The sequence below is a fragment of the Oncorhynchus clarkii genome, chromosome 7 (genome assembly GCF_045791955.1).
Source record: "Oncorhynchus clarkii lewisi isolate Uvic-CL-2024 chromosome 7, UVic_Ocla_1.0, whole genome shotgun sequence".
NCBI classification, from domain to species: domain Eukaryota; kingdom Metazoa; phylum Chordata; class Actinopteri; order Salmoniformes; family Salmonidae; genus Oncorhynchus; species Oncorhynchus clarkii.
Window position 1 is genome coordinate 352,501 of NC_092153.1, and position 25,903 is coordinate 378,403.

At 44.2% G+C, this 25,903-nt stretch overlaps 1 protein-coding gene across 1 annotated transcript in view; it reads left to right on the plus strand.

Moving 5' to 3' along the window:
• Positions 1-25,903, plus strand: part of LOC139413972 (protein diaphanous homolog 3-like) — a 451,641-nt gene that overhangs the window by 340,004 nt on the left and 85,734 nt on the right. The window contains exon 28 of the mRNA XM_071161859.1: positions 4,463-4,522. Coding sequence (XP_071017960.1) covers positions 4,463-4,522 — 60 coding nt within the window. The remainder of the gene's footprint in view (positions 1-4,462; positions 4,523-25,903) is intronic.

Sequence of the window (25,903 nt, forward strand, 5' to 3'; positions counted from 1 at the left end):
ATAGTTATTACTGGTTCATTATTATATAGTTATTACTGGTTCATTATTATATTATAGTTATTACTGGTTCATTATTATATTATAGTTATTACTGGTTCATTATTATATTATAGTTATTACTGGTTCATTATTATATAGTTATTACTGGTTCATTATTATATAGTTATTACTGGTTCATTATTATATTATAGTTATTACTGGTTCATTATTATATTATAGTTATTACTGGTTCATTATTATATAGTTATTACTGGTTCATTATTATATAGTTATTACTGGTTCATTATTATATTATAGTTATTACTGGTTCATTATTATATTATAGTTATTACTGGTTCATTATATTATAGTTAATACTGGTTCATTATTATATTATAGTTATTACTGGTTCATTATTATATAGTTATTACTGGTTCATTATTATATAGTTATTACTGGTTCATTATTATATTATAGTTATTACTGGTTCATTATTATATTATAGTTATTACTGGTTCATTATTATATTATAGTTAATACTGGTTCATTATTATATTATAGTTATTACTGGTTCATTATTATATTATAGTTATTACTGGTTTATTATTATATTATAGTTATTACTGGTTTATTATTATATTATAGTTATTACTGTTTCATTATTATATAGTTATTACTGGTTCATTATTATATTATAGTTATTACTGGTTTATTATTATATTATAGTTATTACTGGTTCATTATTATATAGTTATTACTGGTTCATTATTATATTATAGTTATTACTGGTTCATTATTATATAGTTATTACTGGTTCATTATTATATAGTTATTACTGGTTCATTATTATATAGTTATTACTGGTTCATTATTATATTATAGTTATTACTGGTTCATTATTATATAGTTATTACTGGTTCATTATTATATTATAGTTATTACTGGTTCATTATTATATAGTTATCACTGGTTCATTATTATATAGTTATTACTGGTTCATTATTATATAGTTATTACTGGTTCATTATTATATTATAGTTAATACTGGTTCATTATTATATTATAGTTATTACTGGTTCATTATTATATAGTTATTACTGGTTCATTATTATATTATAGTTATTACTGGTTCATTATTAAATAGTTATTACTGGTCCATTATTATATTATAGTTATTACTGGTTCATTATTATATTATAGTTATTACTGGTTCATTATTATATAGTTATTACTAGTTCATTATTATATTATAGTTATTACTGGTTCATTATTATATTATAGTTAATACTGGTTCATTATTATATTATAGTTATTACTGGTTCATTATTATATTATAGTTATTACTGGTTCATTATTATATAGTTATTACTGGTTCATTATTATATTATAGTTATTACTGGTTCATTATTAAATAGTTATTACTGGTCCATTATTATATTATAGTTATTACTGGTTCATTATTATATAGTTATTACTGGTTCATTATTATATTATAGTTAATACTGGTTCATTATTATATTATAGTTATTACTGGTTCATTATTATATTATAGTTATTACTGGTTCATTATTATATTATAGTTATTACTGATTCATTATTATATAGTTATTACTGGTTCATTATTATATTATAGGTATTACTGGTTCATTATTATATAGTTATTACTGGTTCATTATTATATAGTTATTACTGGTTCATTATTATATTATAGTTATTACTGGTTCATTATTATATAGTTATTACTGGTTCATTATTATATTATAGTTAATACTGGTTCATTATTATATTATAGTTATTACTGGTTCATTATTATATAGTTATTACTGGTTCATTATTATATTATAGTTATTACTGGTTCATTATTATATAGTTATTACTGGTTCATTATTATATTATAGTTATTACTGGTTCATTATTATATAGTTATTACTGGTTCATTATTATATTATAGTTATTACTGGTTCATTATTATATTATAGTTATTACTGGTTCATTATTATATTATAGTTATTACTGGTTCATTATTATATAGTTATTACTGGTTCATTATTATATTATAGTTATTACTGGTTCATTATTATATTATAGTTATTACTGGTTCATTATTATATTATAGTTATTACTGGTTCATTATTATATAGTTATTACTGGTTCATTATTATATAGTTATTAGTGGTTCATTATTATATAGTTATTACTGGTTCATTATTATATTATAGTTATTACTGGTTCATTATTATATAGTTATTACTGGTTCATTATTATATAGTTATTACTGATTCATTATTATATTATAGTTATTACTGGTTCATTATTATATAGTTATTACTGGTTCATTATTATATTATAGTTATTACTGGTTCATTATTATATTATAGTTATTACTGGTTCATTATTATATAGTTATTACTGGTTCATTATTATATAGTTAATACTGGTTCATTATTATATTATAGTTAATACTGGTTCATTATTATATTATAGTTATTACTGGTTCATTATTGTATTATAGTTATTACTGGTTCATTATTATATTATAGTTATTACTGGTTCATTATTATATTATAGTTAATACTGGTTCATTATTATATTATAGTTAATACTGGTTCATTATTATATTATAGTTATTACTGGTTCATTATTGTATTATAGTTATTACTGGTTCATTATTATATTATAGTTATTACTGGTTCATTATTGTATTATAGTTATTTCTGGTTCATTATTATATTATAGTTATTACTGGTTCATTATTATATTATAGTTAATACTGGTTCATTATTATATAGTTGTTACTGGTTCATTATTATATTATAGTTATTACTGGTTCATTATTATATTATAGTTATTACTGGTTCATTATTATATAGTTATTACTGGTTCATTATTATATTATAGTTATTACTGGTTCATTATTATATTATAGTTATTACTGGTTTATTATTATATTATAGTTATTACTGGTTCATTATTATATTATAGTTATTACTGGTTCATTATTATATAGTTATTACTGGTTCATTATTATATTATAGTTATTACTGGTTCATTATTATATTATAGTTATTACTGGTTCATTATTATATTATAGTTATTACTGGTTCATTATTATATTATAGTTATTACTGGTTCATTATTATATTATAGTTATTACTGGTTCATTATTATATTATAGTTATTACTGGTTCATTATTATATTATAGTTATTACTGGTTCATTATTATATTATAGTTATTACTGGTTCATTATTATATAGTTATTACTGGTTCATTATTATATTATAGTTATTACTGGTTCATTATTATATTATAGTTATTACTGGTTCATTATTATATTATAGTTATTACTGGTTCATTATTGTATTATAGTTAATACTGGTTGATTATTATATTATAGTTGTTACTGGTTCATTATTATATAGTTATTACTGGTTCATTATTATATAGTTATTACTGGTTCATTATTATATTATAGTTATTACTGGTTCATTATTATATTATAGTTAATACCTGTTCATTATTATATTATAGTTATTACTGGTTCATTATTATATTATAGTTATTACTGGTTCATTATTATATAGTTATTACTGGTTCATTATTATATTATAGTTGTTACTGGTTCATTATTATATTATAGTTATTACTGATTCATTATTATATAGTTATTACTGGTTCATTATTATATTATAGTTAATACTGGTTCATTATTATATAGTTATTACTGGTTCATTATTATATTATAGTTATTACTGGTTCATTATATTATATAGTTATTACTGGTTCATTATTATATTATAGTTATTACTGGTTCATTATTATATAGTTGTTACTGGTTCATTATTATATAGTTATTACTGGTTCATTATTATATAGTTGTTACTGGTTCATTATTATATAGTTATTACTGGTTCATTATTATATAGTTATTACTGGTTCATTATTATATTATAGTTATTACTGGTTCATTATTATATTATAGTTATTACTGGTTCATTATTATATAGTTATTACTGGTTCATTATTATATAGTTATTACTGGTTCATTATTATATTATAGTTATTACTGGTTCATTATTATATTATAGTTATTACTGGTTCATTATTATATTATAGTTATTACTGGTTCATTATTATATAGTTATTACTGGTTCATTATTATATAGTTATTACTGGTTCATTATTATATTATAGTTATTACTGGTTCATTATTATATAGTTGTTACTGGTTCATTATTATATTATAGTTATTACTGGTTCATTATTATATTATAGTTATTACTGGTTCATTATTATATTATAGTTATTACTGGTTCATTATTATATTATAGTTATTACTGGTTCATTATTATATAGTTAATACTGGTTCATTATTATATTATAGTTATTACTGGTTCATTATTATATTATAGTTGTTACTGGTTCATTATTATATAGTTATTACTGGTTCATTATTGTATTGAAGTTTCCACTGGTTCCAACAGATGGTCAGATGAGCCTCAGTCCCAGTTCGTACCTCCAGGTTCTGAAGCCCTGTAACCATGGTAACGACAACCCAGCCTCCGTCGCAGAGCATGTTCTGTCTGTCTGTCTGCTAACAGCCGTAAACCAGAACCTTGTATTTAAAATAGAGCAAATGAAATGTATCGAAATAGAACGGTTCTTTCCATAACCCTCTCGCTGTCTTCTCTACTCTGAGCTTACGACCGTCCTCTCGCTGTCTTCTCTACTGTAAGCTTACGACCGACCGTCCTCTCGCTGTCTTCTCTACTCTGAGCTTACGACCGACCGTCCTCTTGCTGTCTTCTCTACTCTGAGCTTACCACCGTCCTCTCGCTGTCTTCTCTACTCTGAGCTTACGACCGTCCTCTCGCTGTCTTCTCTACTCTGAGCTTAAGACCGTCCTCTGGCTGTCTTCTCTACTCTGAGCTTAAGACCGTCCTCTGGCTGTCTTCTCTACTCTGAGCTTACGACCGTCCTCTGGCTGTCTTCTCTACTCTGAGCTTACGACCGTCTTCTCGCTGTCTTCTCTACTCTGAGCTTACGACCGTCCTCTCGCTGTCTTCTCTACTCTGAGCTTACGACCGTCCTCTCGGCGTGTGTTTGCCTGTCTGGCTCTTCTCTGCATGCTGTGTGTGTTTCCTATGTAGTGAACTATCTCTACTTTTGACCCTGGGGCCCTCTTCTATAGGGAATAGGGGGCCCTCTTCTATAGGGAATAGGGGGCCCTCTTCTATAGGGAATAGGGGGCCTCTTCTATTGGGAATAGGGGGCCCTCTTCTATAGGGAATAGGGGGCCATTTGAGACACATGCTCAGTGTCCGTCTGTAGAAAAGTGGACATAACAGCTGGTCTGGTGTGTTTTCATTCAGGGTTAGGTGTTGGGGTTGGGGTTAGGGTTCCTCTTTCTACATAACAGCTGGGTCAGGGGTTGGGGTCAGGGGTTGGGTTTAGGGGTTGGGGTTAGGGTGTTAGGGTTAGGGGTTAGGGTTAGGGGTTAGGGTTAGGGGTTAGGGTTCCTCTTTCTACATAACAGCTGGTCTGGTGTGTTTTCATTGCTTTGAACTGGACTTCTGTGTGTCTGTGTCTGTTGGTTCCTGAGTTCAGCCCTGGAGATTCCTCTGGTACGTGTGTGTGTGTGTGTGTGTGTGTGTGTGTGTGTGTGTGTGTGTGTGTGTGTGTGTGTGTGTGTGTGTGTGTGTGTGTGTGTGTGTGTGTGTGTGTGTGTGTGTGTGTGTGTGTGTGTGTGTGTGTGTGTGTGTGTGTGTGTGTGTGTGTGTGTGTGTGTGCGCGTGCGTGCCTAGCCTGTTTCTATGTCAGTGTAGTTATGGACAGCTGTACACAGTGTTGTCTCCTGTGGTACTGGTCTCAACACACAGTACTGGTCTCAACACACACACACTGTACTGGTCTCAACACACACACACACTGTACTGGTCTCAACACACACACACACACGGTACTGGTCTCAACACACACACACTATACTGGTCTCAACACACACAATGTACTGGTCTCAAGTAGTATATATATATATATATATATAGTGGACTATATAGAGACTAGGGGGTAGACCCTATAGGTCCTGGTTAACAGTAGTGTACTATATAGAGACTAGGGGTCCTGGTTAACAGCAGTGTACTATATAGAGACTAGGGGTCCTGGTTAACAGTAGTGTACTATATAGAGACTAGGGGTCCTGGTTAACAGTAGTGTACTATATAGAGACTAGGTGGTAGACCCAATAGGTCCTGGTTAACAGTAGTGTAATATATAGAGACTAGGGGTTAGACCCAATAGGTCCTGGTTAACAGTAGTGTAATATATAGAGACTAGGGGTCCTGGTTAACAGTAGTGTAATATATAGAGACTAGGGGGTAGACCCTATAGGTCCTGGTTAACAGTAGTGCACTATATAGAGACTAGGGGGTAGACCCTATAGGTCCTGGTTAACAGTAGTGCACTATATAGAGACTAGGGGTCCTGGTTAACAGTAGTGCACTATATAGGTCATAGAGTGCCATTTGGCACACAGGAAGGAGTATGTAGTATTGTTGTATGTTTTTTCTGTTCTCTGAAAGATAAACGAGGCCTCTTGGTGGGCCTCCTGTCAAGGGTTTTCCTCCCTCATTATGGAGACAATTAAAACATTAAGCCTTGGCCCTGTTACTTCATATGGCCTTTAATGGGGATCCCTGCCAGCTGTGTACAGGCATACATGAATAATAATACTATCTCTATCTCCCTCTCCATCTATTTCTATATCTATTGCTCTCTATCTCGCACTCCCTCTCTCTCTCTGGCTCTCTATCTCAGACTCCCTCTCTCTCTCTCTCTCCTTCTATCTCTATCGCTCTCTCTCGCACTCCCTCTCTCTCTCCATCTATCTCTCTCTGTCTCGCACTCTCTCTCCATCTATCTCTCTCCCTCTTCCTCTCCCTCTATCTCTCTATCTCTCTCCCTCTCTCCATCTTTCTCTCTTCCTCTCTCTCTCCATCTTGCTCTCATTCTCTCTCTCTCCATCTATCTCTCTCCCCCGATCTCTCTCTCCCACTACCTCTATATCTATTGCTCTCTATCTCGCACTCCCTCTCTCTCCCTCACACTCCCTCTCTCTCTCCATCTCCATCTATCTCTATCTCTATCGCTCTCTCTCACACTCCCTCTCTCTCTCCATCTATCTCTCTCTGTCTCGCACTCTCTCTCATCTATCTCTCCATCTATCTCTCTCCCTCTATCTCTCTCCCTCTTCCTCTCCCTCTTTCTCTCTTCCTCTATCTCTCTCCATCGTGCTCTATCTCGCACTCCCTCTCTCTCTCTCCAATTCTCTCTCTCTGTCATTTCTATCTTTCCATCTCTCTCTCTCCCTCTATCTCTCTCCCTCTATCACTCTCTCTACCACTCTCCATCGTTATATATATATATATATATATATATATATATATATATATATATATTGCTGTTGTTCTGGTCTGACTTATCTGAAATTATATTGGATATGGGATGGAGGAAGGGAGAGAGAGAGGGGAAGAGAGAGCCAGGGTGGAAGGGAGAGAGAGAGGGGAAGAGAGAGCCAGGGTGGAAGGGGGAGAGAGAGAGGGGAAGAGAGAGCCAGGGTGGAAGGGAGAGCCAGGGTGGAAGGGAGAGAGAGAGGGGAAGAGAGAGCCAGGGTGGAAGGGAGAGAGAGAGGGGAAGAGAGAGCCAGGGTGGAAGGGAGAGAGAGAGGGGAAGAGAGAGCCAGGGTGGAAGGGAGAGAGAGAGGTGAAGAGAGAGCCAGGGTGGAAGGGAGAGAGAGAGGGGAAGAGAGAGCGAGGGTGGAAGGGAGAGAGAGAGGCGAAGAGAGAGCCAGGATGGAAGAGAGAGCCAGGGTGGAAGGGAGAGAGAGAGGGGAAGAGAGAGCCAGGGTGGAAGGGAGAGAGAGAGGGGAAGAGAGAGCCAGGATGGAAGGAGAGAGAGAGGCGAAGAGAGAGCCAGGATGGAAGGGAGAGAGAGAGGGGAAGAGAGAGCCAGGGTGGAAGGGAGAGAGAGAGGCGAAGAGAGAGCGAGGGTGGAAGGGAGAGCCAGGGTGGAAGGGAGAGCCAGGGTGGAAGGGATGGAGAGAGGGGAAGAGAGAGCCAGGGTGGAAGGGAGAGAGAGCCAGGGTGGAAGGGAGAGAGAGAGGCGAAGAGAGAGCCAGGGTGGAAGGGATGGAGAGAGAGGCGAAGAGAGAGCCAGGGTGGAAGGGATGGAGAGAGAGGCGAAGAGAGAGCCAGGGTGGAAGGGAGAGAGAGAGGCGAAGAGAGAGCCAGGGTGGAAGGGAGAGAGAGAGGGGAAGAGAGAGCGAGGGTGGAAGGGAGAGAGAGAGCCAGGGTGGAAGGGAGAGAGAGAGGGGAAGAGAGAGCCAGGGTGGAAGAGAGAGCCAGGGTGGAAGGGAGAGAGAGAGGGGAAGAGAGAGCCAGGGTGGAAGGAGAGAGAGAGGGGAAGAGAGAGCGAGGGTGGAAGGGAGAGAGAGAGGCGAAGAGAGAGCCAGGATGGAAGAGAGAGCCAGGGTGGAAGGGAGAGAGAGAGGGGAAGAGAGAGCCAAGGTGGAAGGGAGAGAGAGAGGGGAAGAGAGAGCCAGGATGGAAGGGAGAGAGAGAGGCGAAGAGAGAGCCAGGATGGAAGGGAGAGAGAGAGGGGAAGAGAGAGCCAGGGTGGAAGGGAGAGAGAGAGGCGAAGAGAGAGCGAGGGTGGAAGGGAGAGCCAGGGTGGAAGGGAGAGCCAGGGTGGAAGGGATGGAGAGAGGGGAAGAGAGAGCCAGGGTGGAAGGGAGAGAGAGCCAGGGTGGAAGGGAGAGAGAGAGGCGAAGAGAGAGCCAGGGTGGAAGGGATGGAGAGAGAGGCGAAGAGAGAGCCAGGGTGGAAGGGATGGAGAGAGAGGCGAAGAGAGAGCCAGGGTGGAAGGGAGAGAGAGAGGCGAAGAGAGAGCCAGGGTGGAAGGGAGAGAGAGAGGGGAAGAGAGAGCGAGGGTGGAAGGGAGAGAGAGAGCCAGGGTGGAAGGGAGAGAGAGAGGGGAAGAGAGAGCCAGGGTGGAAGGGAGAGCCAGGGTGGAAGGGAGAGAGAGAGGGGAAGAGAGAGCCAGGGTGGAAGGGAGAGAGAGAGGGGAAGAGAGAGCCAGGGTGGAAGGGAGAGAGAGAGGTGAAGAGAGAGCCAGGGTGGAAGGGAGAGAGAGAGGGGAAGAGAGAGCGAGGGTGGAAGGGAGAGAGAGAGGGGAAGAGAGAGCGAGGGTGGAAGGGAGAGAGAGAGGCGAAGAGAGAGCCAGGATGGAAGAGAGAGCCAGGGTGGAAGGGAGAGAGAGAGGGGAAGAGAGAGCCAAGGTGGAAGGGAGAGAGAGAGGGGAAGAGAGAGCCAGGATGGAAGGGAGAGAGAGAGGGGAAGAGAGAGCCAGGATGGAAGGGAGAGAGAGAGGCGAAGAGAGAGCCAGGATGGAAGGGAGAGAGAGAGGGGAAGAGAGAGCCAGGGTGGAAGGGAGAGAGAGAGGCGAAGAGAGAGCGAGGGTGGAAGGGAGAGCCAGGGTGGAAGGGAGAGCCAGGGTGGAAGGGATGGAGAGAGGGGAAGAGAGAGCCAGGGTGGAAGGGAGAGAGAGCCAGGGTGGAAGGGAGAGAGAGAGGCGAAGAGAGAGCCAGGGTGGAAGGGAGAGAGAGAGGGGAAGAGAGAGCCAGGGTGGAAGGGAGAGAGAGAGGCGAAGAGAGAGCCAGGGTGGAAGGGAGAGAGAGAGGGGAAGAGAGAGCCAGGGTGGAAGGGAGAGAGAGAGGCGAAGAGAGAGCCAGGGTGGAAGGGAGAGAGAGAGGGGAAGAGAGAGCCAGGGTGGAAGGGAGAGAGAGAGGGGAAGAGAGAGCCAGGGTGGAAGGGAGAGAGAGAGGGGAAGAGAGAGCCAGGGTGGAAGGAAGAGAGAGAGGAAGAAAGGGAGGGAGAGTTCAAGGGTGGGAGGAAGAGAGAGAAGAAGGGAGGAAGAGAGTGAGTGTGGGAGAGAGAGGAAGAGAGTGAGTGTGGGAGAGGGAGGAAGAGAGTGAGAGAAGGGAGAGGAAGAGAATGAGTCAGTGGCCTGGTGTGATCCATCACAGGGTGAAGTGCCACAGCGTTGCCCGACCGCTCTTCACCTCATACTTAACCATCCCTCTCACATCATGTCCTACAGCAAGAAGAAACGAAGGACACAGTGCATTCTGGGACGGAAATGTCACAGAGAGAGAGGGAAGCCAGAGACACACAGAAAGAGAAGGAGGGAGAGAGAGAGCGAAAGAGGGGGGAAGAAGAGAGAGAGCGTGCGTGATGTGCCGGCTGACTGGCTGGTGAAGGCCCCTGGGGGTGTGGAGGTCCTGGGGCAGGGTGACTGTCCTCTACCCCCCTGCCCTCCTCTCTCTGCCTGGGACACAGCCTCACAGGCCAGGCAAGCCCCAGGCTCTGCTGTGTCACTGTAGGCCGGCCCCCTCTGCTTTCATCTCTGCCTCCTCTCCTCTGCCCCCCCCCCCCCCCCCAGCGCCAACATGGCTAATTATCCCCTCATCCCTCACTCCTCCCGGCCCCAACATTCATCTTCATTTCTCCCTCTGCTGTCTGCCTCTTAAATAACACTGCTCCTCCCTCCATCCCTGTGAGTGGTAACCACTCGGCCCCTCCCTCCTTACATCCCTCCCTCCCTCCATCCCTGTGAGTGGTAACCACTCGGCCCCTCTCTCCTTCCATCCCTCCTTCCCTCCCTCCTTACATCCCTCCCTCCATCCCTGTGAGTGGTAACCACTCGGCCCCTCTCTCCTTCCCTCCCTCCTTCCATCCCTCCTTCCCTCTCTCCTTCCCTCTCTCCTTCCATCTCTCCTTCCCTCCCTCCTTACATCCCTTCCTCCATCCCTGTGAGTGGTAACCACTCGGCCCCTGTCTCCTTCCATCCCTCCTTCCCTCTCTCCTTCCACCTCTCCTTCCCTCCCTCCTTACATCCCTCCCTCCTTACATCCCTCCCTCCATCCCTGTGAGTGGTAACCACTCGGCCCCTGTCTCCTTCCCTCTCTCCTTACATCCCTCCTTACATCCCTCCCTCCATCCCTGTGAGTGGTAACCACTCAGCCCCTGTCTCCTTCCCTCTCTCCTTACATCCCTCCTTACATCCCTCCCTCCATCCCTGTGAGTGGTAACCACTCGGCCCCTGTCCCTCACAGCCCACTCCCTTGGCCCCTCTCTCCTTCCATCCATCCTTCCCTCCCTCCTTAAATCCCTCCTTCCCTCACTCCTTACATCCCTCCTTCCCTCCCTCCTTACATCCCTCCCTCCTTTATCCCTCCTTCCCTCCCTCCTTACATCCCTCCTTCCCTCCCTCCTTCCCTCCCTCCTTCCCTCCCTCTTTCCCTCTCTCCTTCCCTCCCTCCTTCCCTCCCTCCTTCCCTCTCTCCTTCCCTCCCTCCTTCACTCTCTCCTTCCCTCCTTCAGTCCACAGACAGTCCCCAGTCAGTACCATGACCCATCCATAGTTACAGGACAGAGACAGTCCCCAGTCAGTACCATGACCCGTCCAGAGTTACAGAACAGAGACAGTCCCCAGTCAGTACCATGACCCGTCCAGAGTTACAGAACAGACAGTCCCCAGTCAGTACCATGACCCATCCAGAGTTACAGGACAGAGACAGTCCCCAGTCAGTACCATGACCCATCCAGAGTTCCAGGACAGAGACGGTCCCCAGTCAGTACCATGACCCATCCAGAGTTACAGGACAGAGACGGTCCCCAGTCAGTACCATGACCCATCCAGAGTTACAGGACAGAGACGGTCCCCAGTCAGTACCATGACCCATCCAGAGTTACAGGACAGTCCCCAGTCAGTACCATGACCCGTCCAGAGTTAGTGTCTGTGTGTGTCAGAGCATCGTAACTCAGTCTGTTGAGTCTAATCAGGACCAGTTGGTGTATCTGCTGTGCTTTAGGGAGATACAGAGATGTTAATGAGGGGAGGGGAGTGAACAGATCGATCATTTTGATAGATTGACTGCTTTTAATCAGGCAGCAAGCAAGGGAACAGTAGTCTTGGTAACATGTTGAATTAAGATAAGGGAACAGTAGTCTTGGTAACATGTTGAATTAAGATAAGGGAACAGTAGTCTTGGTAACATGTTGAATTAAGATAAGAGAACAGTAGTCTTGGTAACATGTTGAATTAAGATAAGGGAACAGTAGTCTTGGTAACATGTTGAATTAAGATAAGGGAACAGTAGTCTTGGTAACATGTTGAATTAAGATAAGGGAACAGTAGTCTTGGTAACATGTTGAATTAAGATAAGGGAACAGTAGTTGTGGTAACATGTTGAATTAAGATAAGGGAATGGTTGTCTTGGTAACATGTTGAATTAAGATAAGGGAACAGTAGTCTTGGTAACATGTTGAATTAAGATAAGGGAACGGTTGTCTTGGTAACATGTTGAATTAAGATAAGGGAACAGTAGTTGTGGTAACATGTTGAATTAAGATAAGGGAACAGTAGTCTTGGTAACATGTTGAATTAAGATAAGGGAACAGTAGTTGTGGTAACATGTTGAATTAAGATAAGGGAACGGTTGTCTTGGTAACATGTTGAATTAAGATAAGGGAACAGTAGTCTTGGTAACATGTTGAATTAAGATAAGGGAACAGTAGTCTTGGTAACATGTTGAATTAAGACAAGGGAACAGTAGTCTTGGTAACATGTTGAATTAAGAAAAGGGAACGGTTGTCTTGGTAACATGTTGAATTAAGATAAGGGAACAGTAGTCGTGGTAACATGTTGAATTAAAATAAGGGAACAGTAGTCTTGGTAACATGTTGAATTAAGATAAGGGAACAGTAGTCTTGGTAACATGTTGAATTAAGATAAGGGAACAGTAGTCGTGGTAAAATGTTGAATTAAGATAAGGGAACAGTAGTCTTGGTAACATGTTGAATTAAGATAAGGGAACAGTTGTCTTGGTAACATGTTGAATTAAGGCTTGTAAAATCTTACTTTAATCTACTGAGGTTGGAGGTGAGCTCTCTCCTTGCAATGTTGAATCAGACACACACACACACACACCCTGGTGTAGTGTGATCCTGGTCCCCTGCTGTGTGAGGGGAAGCCCAGCCAGGCTCTAAAGGAGTAACTGGGTCGTTCTGAGGAGGGGGGGGGGGGGATTACCTCCAGATGTCTTTAGTGATACCCGACCTCACAATGATCATGGATGGATGGTCTACTTCTGAATTAGAGCTTGAAATGGAGGGGAAAGGGCAGTCTGAAAGGTTACTGAACCTCGCTGTGGGAAATGAAAACCACAGAACATCTCTTCTACATGCAAGAGGTTCTGGGAGCTCAAACCCGCTGTGGGAAATGAAAACCACAGAACATCTCTTCTACCTGCAGGAGGTTCTGGGAGCTCAAACCCGCTGTGGGAAATGAAAACCACAGAACATCTCTTCTACCTGCAAGAGGTTCTGGGAGCTCAAACCCGCTGTGGGAAATGAAAACCACAGAACATCTCTTCTACATGCAAGAGGTTCTGGGAGCTCAAACCCGCTGTGGGAAATGAAAACCACAGAACATCTCTTCTACATGCAAGAGGTTCTGGGAGCTCAAACCCGCTGTGGGAAATGAAAACCACAGAACATCTCTTCTACATGCAAGAGGTTCTGGGAGCTCAAACCCGCTGTGGGAAATGAAAACCACAGAACATCTCTTCTACATGCAGGAGGTTCTGGGAGCTCAAACCCGCTGTGGGAAATGAAAACCACAGAACATCTCTTCTACCTGCAGGAGGTTCTGGGAGCTCAAACCCGCTGTGGGAAATGAAAACCACAGAACATCTCTTCTACATGCAGGAGGTTCTGGGAGCTCAAACCCGCTGTGGGAAATGAAAACCACAGAACATCTCTTCTACCTGCAGGAGGTTCTGGGAGCTCAAACCCGCTGTGGGAAATGAAAACCACAGAACATCTCTTCTACCTGCAGGAGGTTCTGGGAGCTCAAACCCGCTGTGGGAAATGAAAACCACAGAACATCTCTTCTACCTGCAGGAGGTTCTGGGAGCTCAAACCCGCTGTGGGAAATGAAAACCACAGAACATCTCTTCTACCTGCAGGAGGTTCTGGGAGCTCAAACCCGCTGTGGGAAATGAAAACCACAGAACATCTCTTCTACCTGCAGGAGGTTCTGGGAGCTCAAACCCGCTGTGGGAAATGAAAACCACAGAACATCTCTTCTACCTGCAAGAGGTTCTGGGAGCTCAAACCCGCTGTGGGAAATGAAAACCACAGAACATCTCTTCTACATGCAAGAGGTTCTGGGAGCTCAAACCCGCTGTGGGAAATGAAAACCACAGAACATCTCTTCTACATGCAAGAGGTTCTGGGAGCTCAAACCCGCTGTGGGAAATGAAAACCACAGAACATCTCTTCTACCTGCAGGAGGTTCTGGGAGCTCAAACCCGCTGTGGGAAATGAAAACCACAGAACATCTCTTCTACCTGCAAGAGGTTCTGGGAGCTCAAACCCGCTGTGGGAAATGAAAACCACAGAACATCTCTTCTACATGCAAGAGGTTCTGGGAGCTCAAACCCGCTGTGGGAAATGAAAACCACAGAACATCTCTTCTACATGCAAGAGGTTCTGGGAGCTCAAACCCGCTGTGGGAAATGAAAACCACAGAACATCTCTTCTACCTGCAGGAGGTTCTGGGAGCTCAAACCCGCTGTGGGACATGAAAACCACAGAACATCTCTTCTACATGCAGGAGGTTCTGGGAGCTCAAACCCGCTGTGGGAAATGAAAACCACAGAACATCTCTTCTACCTGCAAGAGGTTCTGGGAGCTCAAACCCGCTGTGGGAAATGAAAACCACAGAACATCTCTTCTACCTGCAGGAGGTTCTGGGAGCTCAAACCTCGCTGTGGGAAATGAAAACCACAGAACATCTCTTCTACCTGCAGGAGGTTCTGGGAGCTCAAACCCGCTGTGGGAAATGAAAACCACAGAACATCTCTTCTACATGCAGGAGGTTCTGGGAGCTCAAACCCGCTGTGGGAAATGAAAACCACAGAACATCTCTTCTACCTGCAGGAGGTTCTGGGAGCTCAAACCCGCTGTGGGAAATGAAAACCACAGAACATCTCTTCTACCTGCAGGAGGTTCTGGGAGCTCAAACCCGCTGTGGGAAATGAAAACCACAGAACATCTCTTCTACCTGCAGGAGGTTCTGGGAGCTCAAACCCGCTGTGGGAAATGAAAACCACAGAACATCTCTTCTACCTGCAGGAGGTTCTGGGAGCTCAAACCAAAAGCCAAAACGTCGGCAGAAACACTCGTCCGTCTCCTTTCAGAATAGGTTGTAAGTAGCAGATTGTTCCAGAAGACTCTTCTTGTTCCTGATGAGGAGAAGACCCGGTCTGAGATCTGAACTTTGACCTGTTAAACACTTCATTATACCTTTTCTTCCAGTAGACTCTTTATTCCCCGTGCTTAGTGCTCTTTATTCCCCGTGCTTAGAGCTCTTTATTCCCCGTGCTTAGAGCTCTTTATTCCCCATGCTTAGAGCTCTTTATTCCCCGTGCTTAGAGCTCTTTATTCCCCATGCTTAGAGCTCTTTATTCCCCGTGCTTAGAGCTCTTTATTCTCCGAGCTTAGAGCTCTTTATTCCCCGTGCTTAGAGCTCTTTATTCCCCATGCTCAGAGCTCTTTATTCCCCGTGCTTAGAGCTCTTTATTCCCCGTGCTTAGAGCTCTTTATTCCCCATGCTCAGAGCTCTTTATTCCCCGTGCTTAGAGCTCTTTATTCCCCGTGCTTAGAGCTCTTTATTCCCTGTGCTTAGAGCTCTTTATTCCCCGAGCTTAGAGCTCTTTATTCCCCGTGCTCAGAGCTCTTTATTCCCCGTGCTTAGAGCTCTTTATTCCCCATGCTTAGAGCTCTTTATTCCCCGTGCTTAGAGCTCTTTATTCTCCGAGCTTAGAGCTCTTTATTCCCCGTGCTTAGAGCTCTTTATTCTCCGAGCTTAGAGCTCTTTATTCCCCATGCTTAGAGCTCTTTATTCCCCATGCTTAGAGCTCTTTAGTCCCCGAGCTTAGAGCTCTTTATTCTCCGAGCTTAGAGCTCTTTATTCCCCGTGCTTAGAGCTCTTTATTCTCCGAGCTTAGAGCTCTTTATTCCCCATGCTTAGAGCTATTTATTCCCTGTGCTTAGAGCTCTTTATTCCCCGTGCTTAGAGCTCTTTATTCCCCGTGCTTAGAGCTCTTTATTCCCCGTGCTTAGAGCTCTTTATTCCCCGTGCTTAGAGCTCTTTATTCTCCGAGCTTAGAGCTCTTTATTCCCCATGCTTAGAGCTCTTTCTCCTCCTGAGGAGGATTCCTCCTCTCCTCAGTGTATCAGATGGTAGAGGTTATAACAGGTGGTTATAACAGTTATACTGTAATAGGTGGAGGGGTTAGTGGGATCCCTCCTCTCCTCAGTCTATCAGATGGTAGAGGTTATAACAGGTGGTTATAACAGTTATACTGTAATAGGTGGAAGGGTTAGTGGGATCCCTCCTCTCCTCATTGTATCAGATGGTAGAGGTTATAACAGGTGGTTATAACAGTTATACTGTAATAGGTGGAGGGGTTAGTGGGATCCCTCCTCTCCTCAGTCTATCAGATGGTAGAGGTTATAACAGGTGGTTATAACAGTTATACTGTAATAGGTGGAGGGGTTAGTGGGATCCCTCCTCTCCTCAGTCTATCAGATGGTAGAGGTTATAACAGGTGGTTATAACAGTTATACTGTAATAGGTGGGGGGGTTAGTGGGATCCCTCCTCTCCTCAGTCTATCAGATGGTAGAGGTTATAACAGGTGGTTATAACAGTTATACTTTAATAGGTGGGGGGGGTTAGTGGGATCCCTCCTCTCCTCAATCAGATGGTAGAGGTTATAACAGGTGGTTATAACAGTTATACTGTAATAGGTGGAGGGGTTAGTGGGATCCCTCCTCTCCTCAGTGTATCAGATGGTAGAGGTTATAACAGGTGGTTATAACAGTTATACTGTAATAGGTGGAGGGGTTAGTGGGATCCCTCCTCTCCTCAGTCTATCAGATGGTAGAGGTTATAACAGGTGGTTATAACAGTTATACTGTAATAGGTGGAAGGGTTAGTGGGATCCCTCCTCTCCTCAGTCTATCAGATGGTAGAGGTTATAACAGGTGGTTATAACAGTTATACTGTAATAGGTGGAGGGGTTAGTGGGATCCCTCCTCTCCTCAGTCTATCAGATGGTAGAGGTTATAACAGGTGGTTATAACAGTTATACTGTAATAGGTGGAGGGGTTAGTGGGATCCCTCCTCTCCTCAGTCTATCAGATGGTAGAGGTTATAACAGGTGGTTATAACAGTTATACTGTAATAAACTTAATCTGAGACCGTTAGGATGATTCAGACTGCCTCAATCATTTTCCCTCCTCTCTCTCTCTTCCTCTCTGTCTCTCTCTCTACATCTCTCTTTCATCCTCTCTGTCTCTCTCTCTGTCTCTGTCTCTCTCTCTCTCTCTCTCTCTTCCTCTCTCTCTACCTTTGTCTCTCTACCTTTCTCTCTCTACATCTCTCTTTCATCCTCTCTGTCTCTCTCTCTACCTCTCTTTCTCTACCTCTCTCTCTCTCTACCTCTCTCTCTCTCTACCTCTCCCTCCCTCTCTCCCACCATCCCTCCCTCACCCCTCCCTCCCTCCTTCCCCCCTCACCCCTCCATCCCTCCCTTACCCCTCCCTCCCTCCTTCCCCCCTCACCCCTCCATCCCTCCCTCACCCCTCCGTCCCTCCTTCCCCCCTCACCACTCCATCCCTCCCTCACCCCTCCCTCCCTCCTTCCCCCCTCACCCCTCCTTCCCCCCTCACCCCTCCATCCCTCCTTCAGATAAGTTAGAAGATGTATTATAGCAGAAAGGGGAGTTGAAACCAAAGTCAGAGTAAAGTAGGGTGTGTGTGTGTGTGTGTGTGTGTGTGTGTGTGTGTGTGTGTGTGTACATATTTTACTATACCTGTCAGTAACAGAATTCCTCACTAGAATAGTAAAACCAACTCAAATTCAGAGATGTGAGGACATTTTGCCAGTCTTCACTTGTAAAAAATACTATTTTAGGCTTAGGGGTTTAGGAGAAATAGGATTTTGAACGGGAATCATTTGTTGGTCCCCAGAAAGTCCTCACAAGTATAGTAAGAAATAAGTGTGTGTGTGTGTTTCCTCTCCTCTTCTCCTCCTCCCCTCCTCTTCTCCTCTCCTCCTCCTCCTCTCCTCCTCCTCTCCTCCTCCCCTCCTCCTCCTCCCCTCCTCCTCTCTCCTCCTTACTCCATCCTCCCAGACATAAGCAGATAAAGTAGGTGATATTCAATCACTTTACTGAGCCCAATCTCTGACAGAGACAAGAGAGTGTGTGTGTGTGTGTGTGTGTGTGTGTGTTTGAGGTGTGTGTTTGAGGTGTGTGTGTTTGAGGTGTGTGTGTGTGTGTTAGACGTGTGTGTGTGTTTGAGGTGTGTGTGTGTGTGTGTGTGTGTGTGTTTGAGGTGTGTGTGTGTGTTTGAGGTGTGTGTGTGTGTTTGAGGTGTATGTGTGTGTGTGTTTGAGGTGTGTGTTTGTGTGTGTGTGTGTGTTTGAGGTGTGTGTGTGTGTGTGTGTGTGTTTGAGGTGTGTGTTTGTGTGTGTGTGTGTGTTTGAGGTGTGTGTTTGAGGTGTGTGTGTGTGTTTGAGGTGTGTGTGTGTGTGTGTGTGTGTGTGTGTGTGTTTGAGATGTGTGTGTGTGTGTGTGTGTGTGTGTGTGTGTGTGTGTGTGTACACACACGTATAACACACACACGCACACACACACACACGCACACACACACACACACACCTCAAACACACACACACACACACACACACACACACCTCAAACACACACACACACCTCAAACACACACACATGTCTAACACACACACACACCTCAAACACACACACACACACATCTCAAACACACACACACACACCTCAAACACACACACCTCAAACACACACACACACACCTCAAACACACACACACACACACACACATCTCAAACACACACACACACACATCTCAAACACACACACACACACACACCTCAAACACACACACAGGATCATGTATCAGAATATAACCTGCTGTTAAAATGCTGTTTAGGTACCAACACAGACAGTGGTGCAGATCTGTTAAACTGCTGTTCGCTCATTTCCTCTAAAACAGGCTGTGTCACCTGTGTTACACACACACACACACACACAAACACCAAGCGTTCCTACCTGCCTTTAGGCTGGGACCGTAGTCCTCTATAACGACAAGCCACATCTGAAGGAGTTGTTAACTCCACAGCAGGAAGTCCCAGAGAGGGTCATTTTCCTCAGGACCACAACAACAACAACAAGGGCTTGTTTCATGTGTACCCCTGGCACACTGAATCACAGTCACCACCAATCGAAAGAAGTGCACTATGTAGGGAATAGGGTCTAAAGAAGTGCACTATGTAGGGAATAGGGTCTAAAGAAGTGCACTATATAGGGAATAGGGTCTAAAGTAGTGCACTATGTAGGGAATAGGGTCTAAAGTAGTGCACTATGTAGGGAATAGGGTGGCATTTGGGACGCATTGAAAAGAGTGAAAAGGAGCCTGGGGCCCCAAAAGGCCTGAGCAGAGTGGATCAGAGCAAATCTCCCACCCAGCCAACCCCAGCATCCTCACCTCGGGGATCCCTAGCATCCTCACCTCGGGGATCCCCAGCATCCTCACCTCGGGGATCCCCAGCATCCTCACCTCGGGGATCCCCGGCATCCTCACCTCGGGGATCCCCGGCATCCTCACCTCGGGGATCCCCGGCATCCTCACCTCGGGGATCCCCGGCATCCTCACCTCGGGGATCCCCGGCATCCTCACCTCGGGGATCCCTAGCATCCTCACCTCGGGGATCCCCGGCATCCTCACCTCGGGGATCCCCAGCATCCTCACCTCGGGGATCCCCAGCATCAAACAGAACCCGCCTGGAGTCTAACGCTGGACCTGCCTGTTCCTCTCAGCGTAGGGGAGCTACCCTGGCTCATCCCAGATCCCCAATAAGACTCCACAGAGCAAAAAAGGGGATTTAGGTTTGGGATTTAGGAATTTCAGGATGTAAAGACGGGTACACTTGATTTACCCCCCCCCCCCCCCCCAGAAGAAAAAAGGATATTGGCATCGTGGATTCCAATAGAGTTTGGTATTATAGGACTTTGGTTGAAAAAGACACAAATCCTGTTTGTTGTGCTGTGAACAAACCGCTCAGTGACGGGATGACCAGAGGATTTGAACCTGAACAGAAGGTGGACATTACAGTGACAGTGTAAGACGAGAGAGAGAGAACACAACTGGAGAAGAAACGCACCATATTCCATCTACACAGACAAGACACCTCTCTCTCTAAGCCAAGCCAATCAGAAACCAGTCAGCATGGCAACCTGTCACCATAGCAACAGGGACACTTCAGGACAGCAGCGTGCCTTGGGGGGGCAGCGATGGCAGATCAGTGGGAATGATTACTGACAAACACACCAGGAGACTGATACACAGGGCCTGCATCCTTAAATGGCACCCTGTTCCCTATATAGTGCACTACTTTGGACCAGAGCCCTATGGCACCCTATTCCCTATATAGTGCACTACTTTGGACCAGAGCCCTATGGCACCCTATTCCCTATATAGTGCACTACTTTGGACCAGAGCCCTATGGCACCCTATTCCCTATATATAGTGCACTACTTTGGACCAGAGCCCTAAAGAACCCTATTCCCTATATAGTGCACTACTTTGGACCAGAGCCCTATGGCACCCTATTCCCTATATAGTGCACTACTTTAGACCAGAGCCCTATAGAACCCTATTCCCTATATAGTGCACTACTTTGGACCAGAGCCCTATAGAACCCTATTCTTTATATAGTACACTACTTTGGACCAGAGCCCTATAGAACCCTATTCCCTATATAGTACACTACTTTGGACCAGAGCCCTATAGAACCCTATTCCCTACATCGTGCACTACTTTAGACCAGAGCTCTATAGAACCCTATTCCCTATATAGTGCACTACTTTGGACCAGAGCCCTATAGAACCCTATTCCCTATATAGTACACTACTTTGGACCAGAGCCCTATAGAACCCTATTCCCTATATAGTGCACTACTTTGGACCAGAGCCCTATAGAACCCTATTCCCTATATAGTGCACTACTTTGGACCAGAGCCCTATAGAACCCTATTCCCTATATAGTGCACTACTTTGGACCAGAGCCCTATAGAACCCTATTCCCTATATAGTACACTACTTTGGACCAGAGCCCTATATAGTGCACTACTTTGGACCAGAGCCCCTAGTATGAAGGGAGTAGGCTGCCATTTGTAATGCAGCCTTACTGTAATGAGCACCTTCACCCTCAACACCTTCACAGAGACACCTTCACCCTCAACACCTTCACAGAGACACCTTCACCCTCAACACCTTCACACATACTTCTTCACCCTCAACACCTTCACAGAGACACCTTCACCCTCAACACCTTCACACATACTTCTTCACCCTCAACACCTTCACAGAGACACCTTCACCCTCAACACCTTCACACATACTTCTTCACCCTCAACACCTTCACAAAGCCAGCTTCACCCTCAACATCTTCACACATACTTCTTCACCCTCAACACCTTCACAGAGACATCTTCACCCTCAACACCTTCACAAAGACAGCTTCACCCTCAACACCTTCACAAAGACATCTTCACCCTCAACACCTTCACAGAGACATCTTCACCCTCAACACCTTCACAGAGACATCTTCACCCTCATCACCTTCACAGAGACATCTTCACCCTCAACACCTTCACAGAGACATCTTCACCCTCAACACCTTCACAGAGACATCTTCACCCTCCACACCTTCACAAAGCTTCACCCCCAGCACCTTCACAAAGACATCTTCACCCTCAACACCTTCACAAAGACATCTTCACCCCCAGCACCTTCACAGAGACATCTTCACCCCCAACACCTTCACAGAGACATCTTCACCCCCAACACCTTCACAAAGACATCTTCACCCTCAACACCTTCACAAAGACATCTTCACCCTCAACACCTTCACAGAGACATCTTCACCCCCAACACCTTCACAGAGACATCTTCACCCCCAGCACATCAGATCATGTCAGATATGAGGGTATAATCAAGGCGTCTGGTGCCGTATAACAGGATAGAGCCGTAAAACAGTCAGATGGTTCATCTCTAGTTCCTGTTCCTGTCCGTAGGAAACGACTTCCTGCCCAGTTCATCAACACCACCTCATCTCATAGATGAGTCTCTACACATCATCCACGGATGGTGTAAATCTGCCACTGATTTAATGAACATCATGATAATTATCTTAGTGCCTCCCCTCAGACACAGAGAGCACTAGAACCACTCCTATAAGATAGACAGAGAACACTAGAACCACTCCTATAAGATAGACAGAGTGATCTAGAACCACTCCTATAAGATAGACAGAGTGATCTAGAACCACTCCTATAAGATAGGCAGAGTGATCTAGAACCACTCCAATAAGATAGACAGAGAGGGGTCTAGAACCACTCCTATTAGATAGACCAGACAGAGTGATATCTAGCCCCTCCTATAAGATTAACCAGACAGAGTGATATCTAGCCCCTCATATAAGATAGACCAGACAGAGTGATATCTAGCCCCTCCTATTAGATAGACCAGACAGAGTGATATCTAGCCCCTCCTATTAGATAGACCAGACAGAGTGATATCTAGCCCCTCCTATAAGATAGACCAGACAGAGTGATATCTGGCCCCTCCTATTAGATAGACCAGACAGAGTGATATCTTGCCCCTCCTATTAGATAGACCAGACAGTGATATATCTCCTATTAGATAGACCAGACAGAGTGATATATCTCCTATAAGATAGACCAGACAGAGTGATATCTAGCCCCTCCTATTAGATAGACCAGACAGAGTGATATCTAGCCCCTCCTATTAGATAGACCAGACAGAGTGATATCTTGCCCCTCCTATTAGATAGACCAGACAGAGTGATATATCTCCTATAAGATAGACCAGACAGAGTGATATCTAGCCCCTCCTATAAGATAGACCAGACAGAGTGATATCTGGCCCCTCCTCTCACACAGGACATTAGAGATATGGCGGTAGGCTGATTATGAGGGATGGGCTCTGGGTGATACAGCACTATGCCGTGGTTCCCCCTAAGCACCGGTTCCATGATTCCGCTAGGCTAATCTGTGGTTCCGTGATTCCGCTAGGCTAATCTGTGGTTCCGTGGTTCCATGATTCCGCTAGGCTAATCTGTGGTTCCGTGGGTGGGCTGTGACAGTGTGCGTTAGGGGAGATAAGATGGGAGTGTTTTGAATTCAATTACCGCTAAGAGTCACGGCGACGAGGACTTCATTCAACCCCCTGCATCATTAACCGACTGGTGCTGTATGGGGCTGTGTTGTCTCCATCTAGGAATGGATTCATAATGACTAACGCCAGACAGATTGTCTTGGTCAGCCCGGCGCTATCTGTCTCCAACGCATTGGGAGTCCCCCTCGTCTCTCTGCAGCTTGTTGCTCTGTACTTGGATCGTGAAAGTGATCTGGGGGGATTTTCCAAATTACACCCTATTCCCTATTTGTACCGCACTACTTTTGATGAGTGCTCTCAGTGCCCTGGTCAAATGAAGTGCACGTTGTAGGGAATGGGGTGTCGTTTGGGATGCAGGCGGTGTTATAGGATGCAGCCTCTCTTAACTAGTCTGTCACACTGGGTAGATACAGCCTCTCTTAACTAGTCTGTCACACTGGGTAGATACAGCCTCTCTTTAACTAGTCTGTCACACTGGGTAGATACAGCCTCTCTTAACTAGTCTGTCACACTGGGTAGATACAGCCTCTCTTTAACTAGTCTGTCACACTGGGTAGATACAGCCTCTCTTAACTAGTCTCTCACACTGGGTAGATACAGCCTCTCTTAACTAGTCTGTCACACTGGGTAGATACAGCCTCTCTTAACTAGTTTGTCACACTGGGTAGATACAGCCTCTCTTTAACTAGTCTGTCACACTGGGTAGATACAGCCTCTCTTAACTAGTCTGTCACACTGGGTAGATACAGCCTCTCTTAACTAGTCTGTCACACTGGGTAGAGGAGATTAGGTTTTTCCTTCAGTAGCTACAACCTCTCTTTAACTAGTCTGTCCAGTAGTTACAGCCTCTCTTTAACTAGTCTGTCCAGTAGCTACAGCCTCTCTTAACTAGTCTGTCACACTGGGTAGAGGAGATGAGGTTTTTCCTTCAGTAGCTACAGCCTCTCTTTAACTAGTCTGTCCAGTAGCTACAGCCTCTCTTTAACTAGTCTGTCCAGTAGCTACAGCCTCTCTTAACTAGTCTGTCACACTGGGTAGAGGAGATGAGGTTTTTCCTTCAGTAGCTACAGCCTCTCTTTAACTAGTCTGTCCAGTAGCTACAGCCTCTCTTAACTAGTCTGTCACACTGGGTAGAGGAGATGAGGTTTTCCCTTCAGTAGCTACAGCCTCTCTTTAACTAGTCTGTCCAGTAGCTACAGCCTCTCTTTAACTAGTCTGTCCAGTAGCTACAGCCTCTCTTTAACTAGTCTGTCCAGTAGCTAGAGGAGATGAGGTTTTCCCTTCAGTAGCTACAGCCTGATTCAACCCTCTCTCCATCCTTCCTCCCTCGTCTTCTCTTCTCTCCCATTTCCACGCTCCACTTCTCCTTTTCTCCGTTTCCTCCCCTCTTCTCTTCTCTGTCGGAGGGTTTTGATGTCAGGCCTTGCAGCCAAGGAGCCCTGACAGTGTGGTGCAGTCGAATGAGAGGGAAAAAACAGGAGGTACTCAGCCAACAGAGTTGAATAGCAATCAGAGATTATCAGCTCTCCTGCCTCTAGCCGCTCAACTTGAGGTGGGTGAATGGCCTGATTAGGGCTGGCCTGGCCTGGCATCCCTTTCCATCGACCCCAGAGCGTCCATTACGCCCCCGGGAGCCACCTAGGCCCGACTAATCCACCTCAGAGTGTATATGACAGGACCCTGATCGGCTTAAGGTCCACCCGACGTCACAGTCAGACAGACTGGTGGCTATAAGGTGTCTAAGATCATATAATTTGTTCCCGAGAATGACTGAGTGAGTGACTGAGTGGACTGTACCGGCTGTGCCAGGCAGGGGGTGCATATGGTCCTAGTCCAATCCATCAGCTAGCTAGCTGTTCTCTAGACAGGAAGATATGAGGTATTCAGCTAGCTATCTGTTCTCTAGACAGGACGATATGAGATATTCAGCTAGCTAGATGTTCTTTAGACAGGAAGATATGAGGTATTCAGCTAGCTAGCTGTTCTCTAGACAGGAAGATATGAGGTATTCAGCTAGCTATCTGTTCTCTAGATGGGGAGATACGAGATATTCAGCTAGCTAGATGTTCTCTACGGGGAGATATGAGATATTCAGCTAGCTCTCTAGATGGGGAGATATGAGATATTCAGCTAGCTCTCTAGACGGGGAGATATGAGATATTCGGCTAGCTAGATGTTCTCTATGGGAAGATATGAGATATTCAGCTAGCTCTCTAGACAGGAAAATATGAGCTATTCAGCTAGCTCCCTAGACAGTGAGATATGAGATATTCAACTAGCTCTCTAGACAGGAAGATATGAGATATTCAGCTAGCTATCTAGACGGGGAGATATGAGATATTCAGCTAGCTCTCTAGACAGGGAGATATGAGATATTCAGCTATCTCTCTAGACAGGGAGATATGAGATATTCAGCTAGCTAGATGTTTTCTAGGTGGAGAGATATTCAGCTAACTAGATGTTCTCTAGACAGGGAGATATGAGATATTCAGCTAGCTC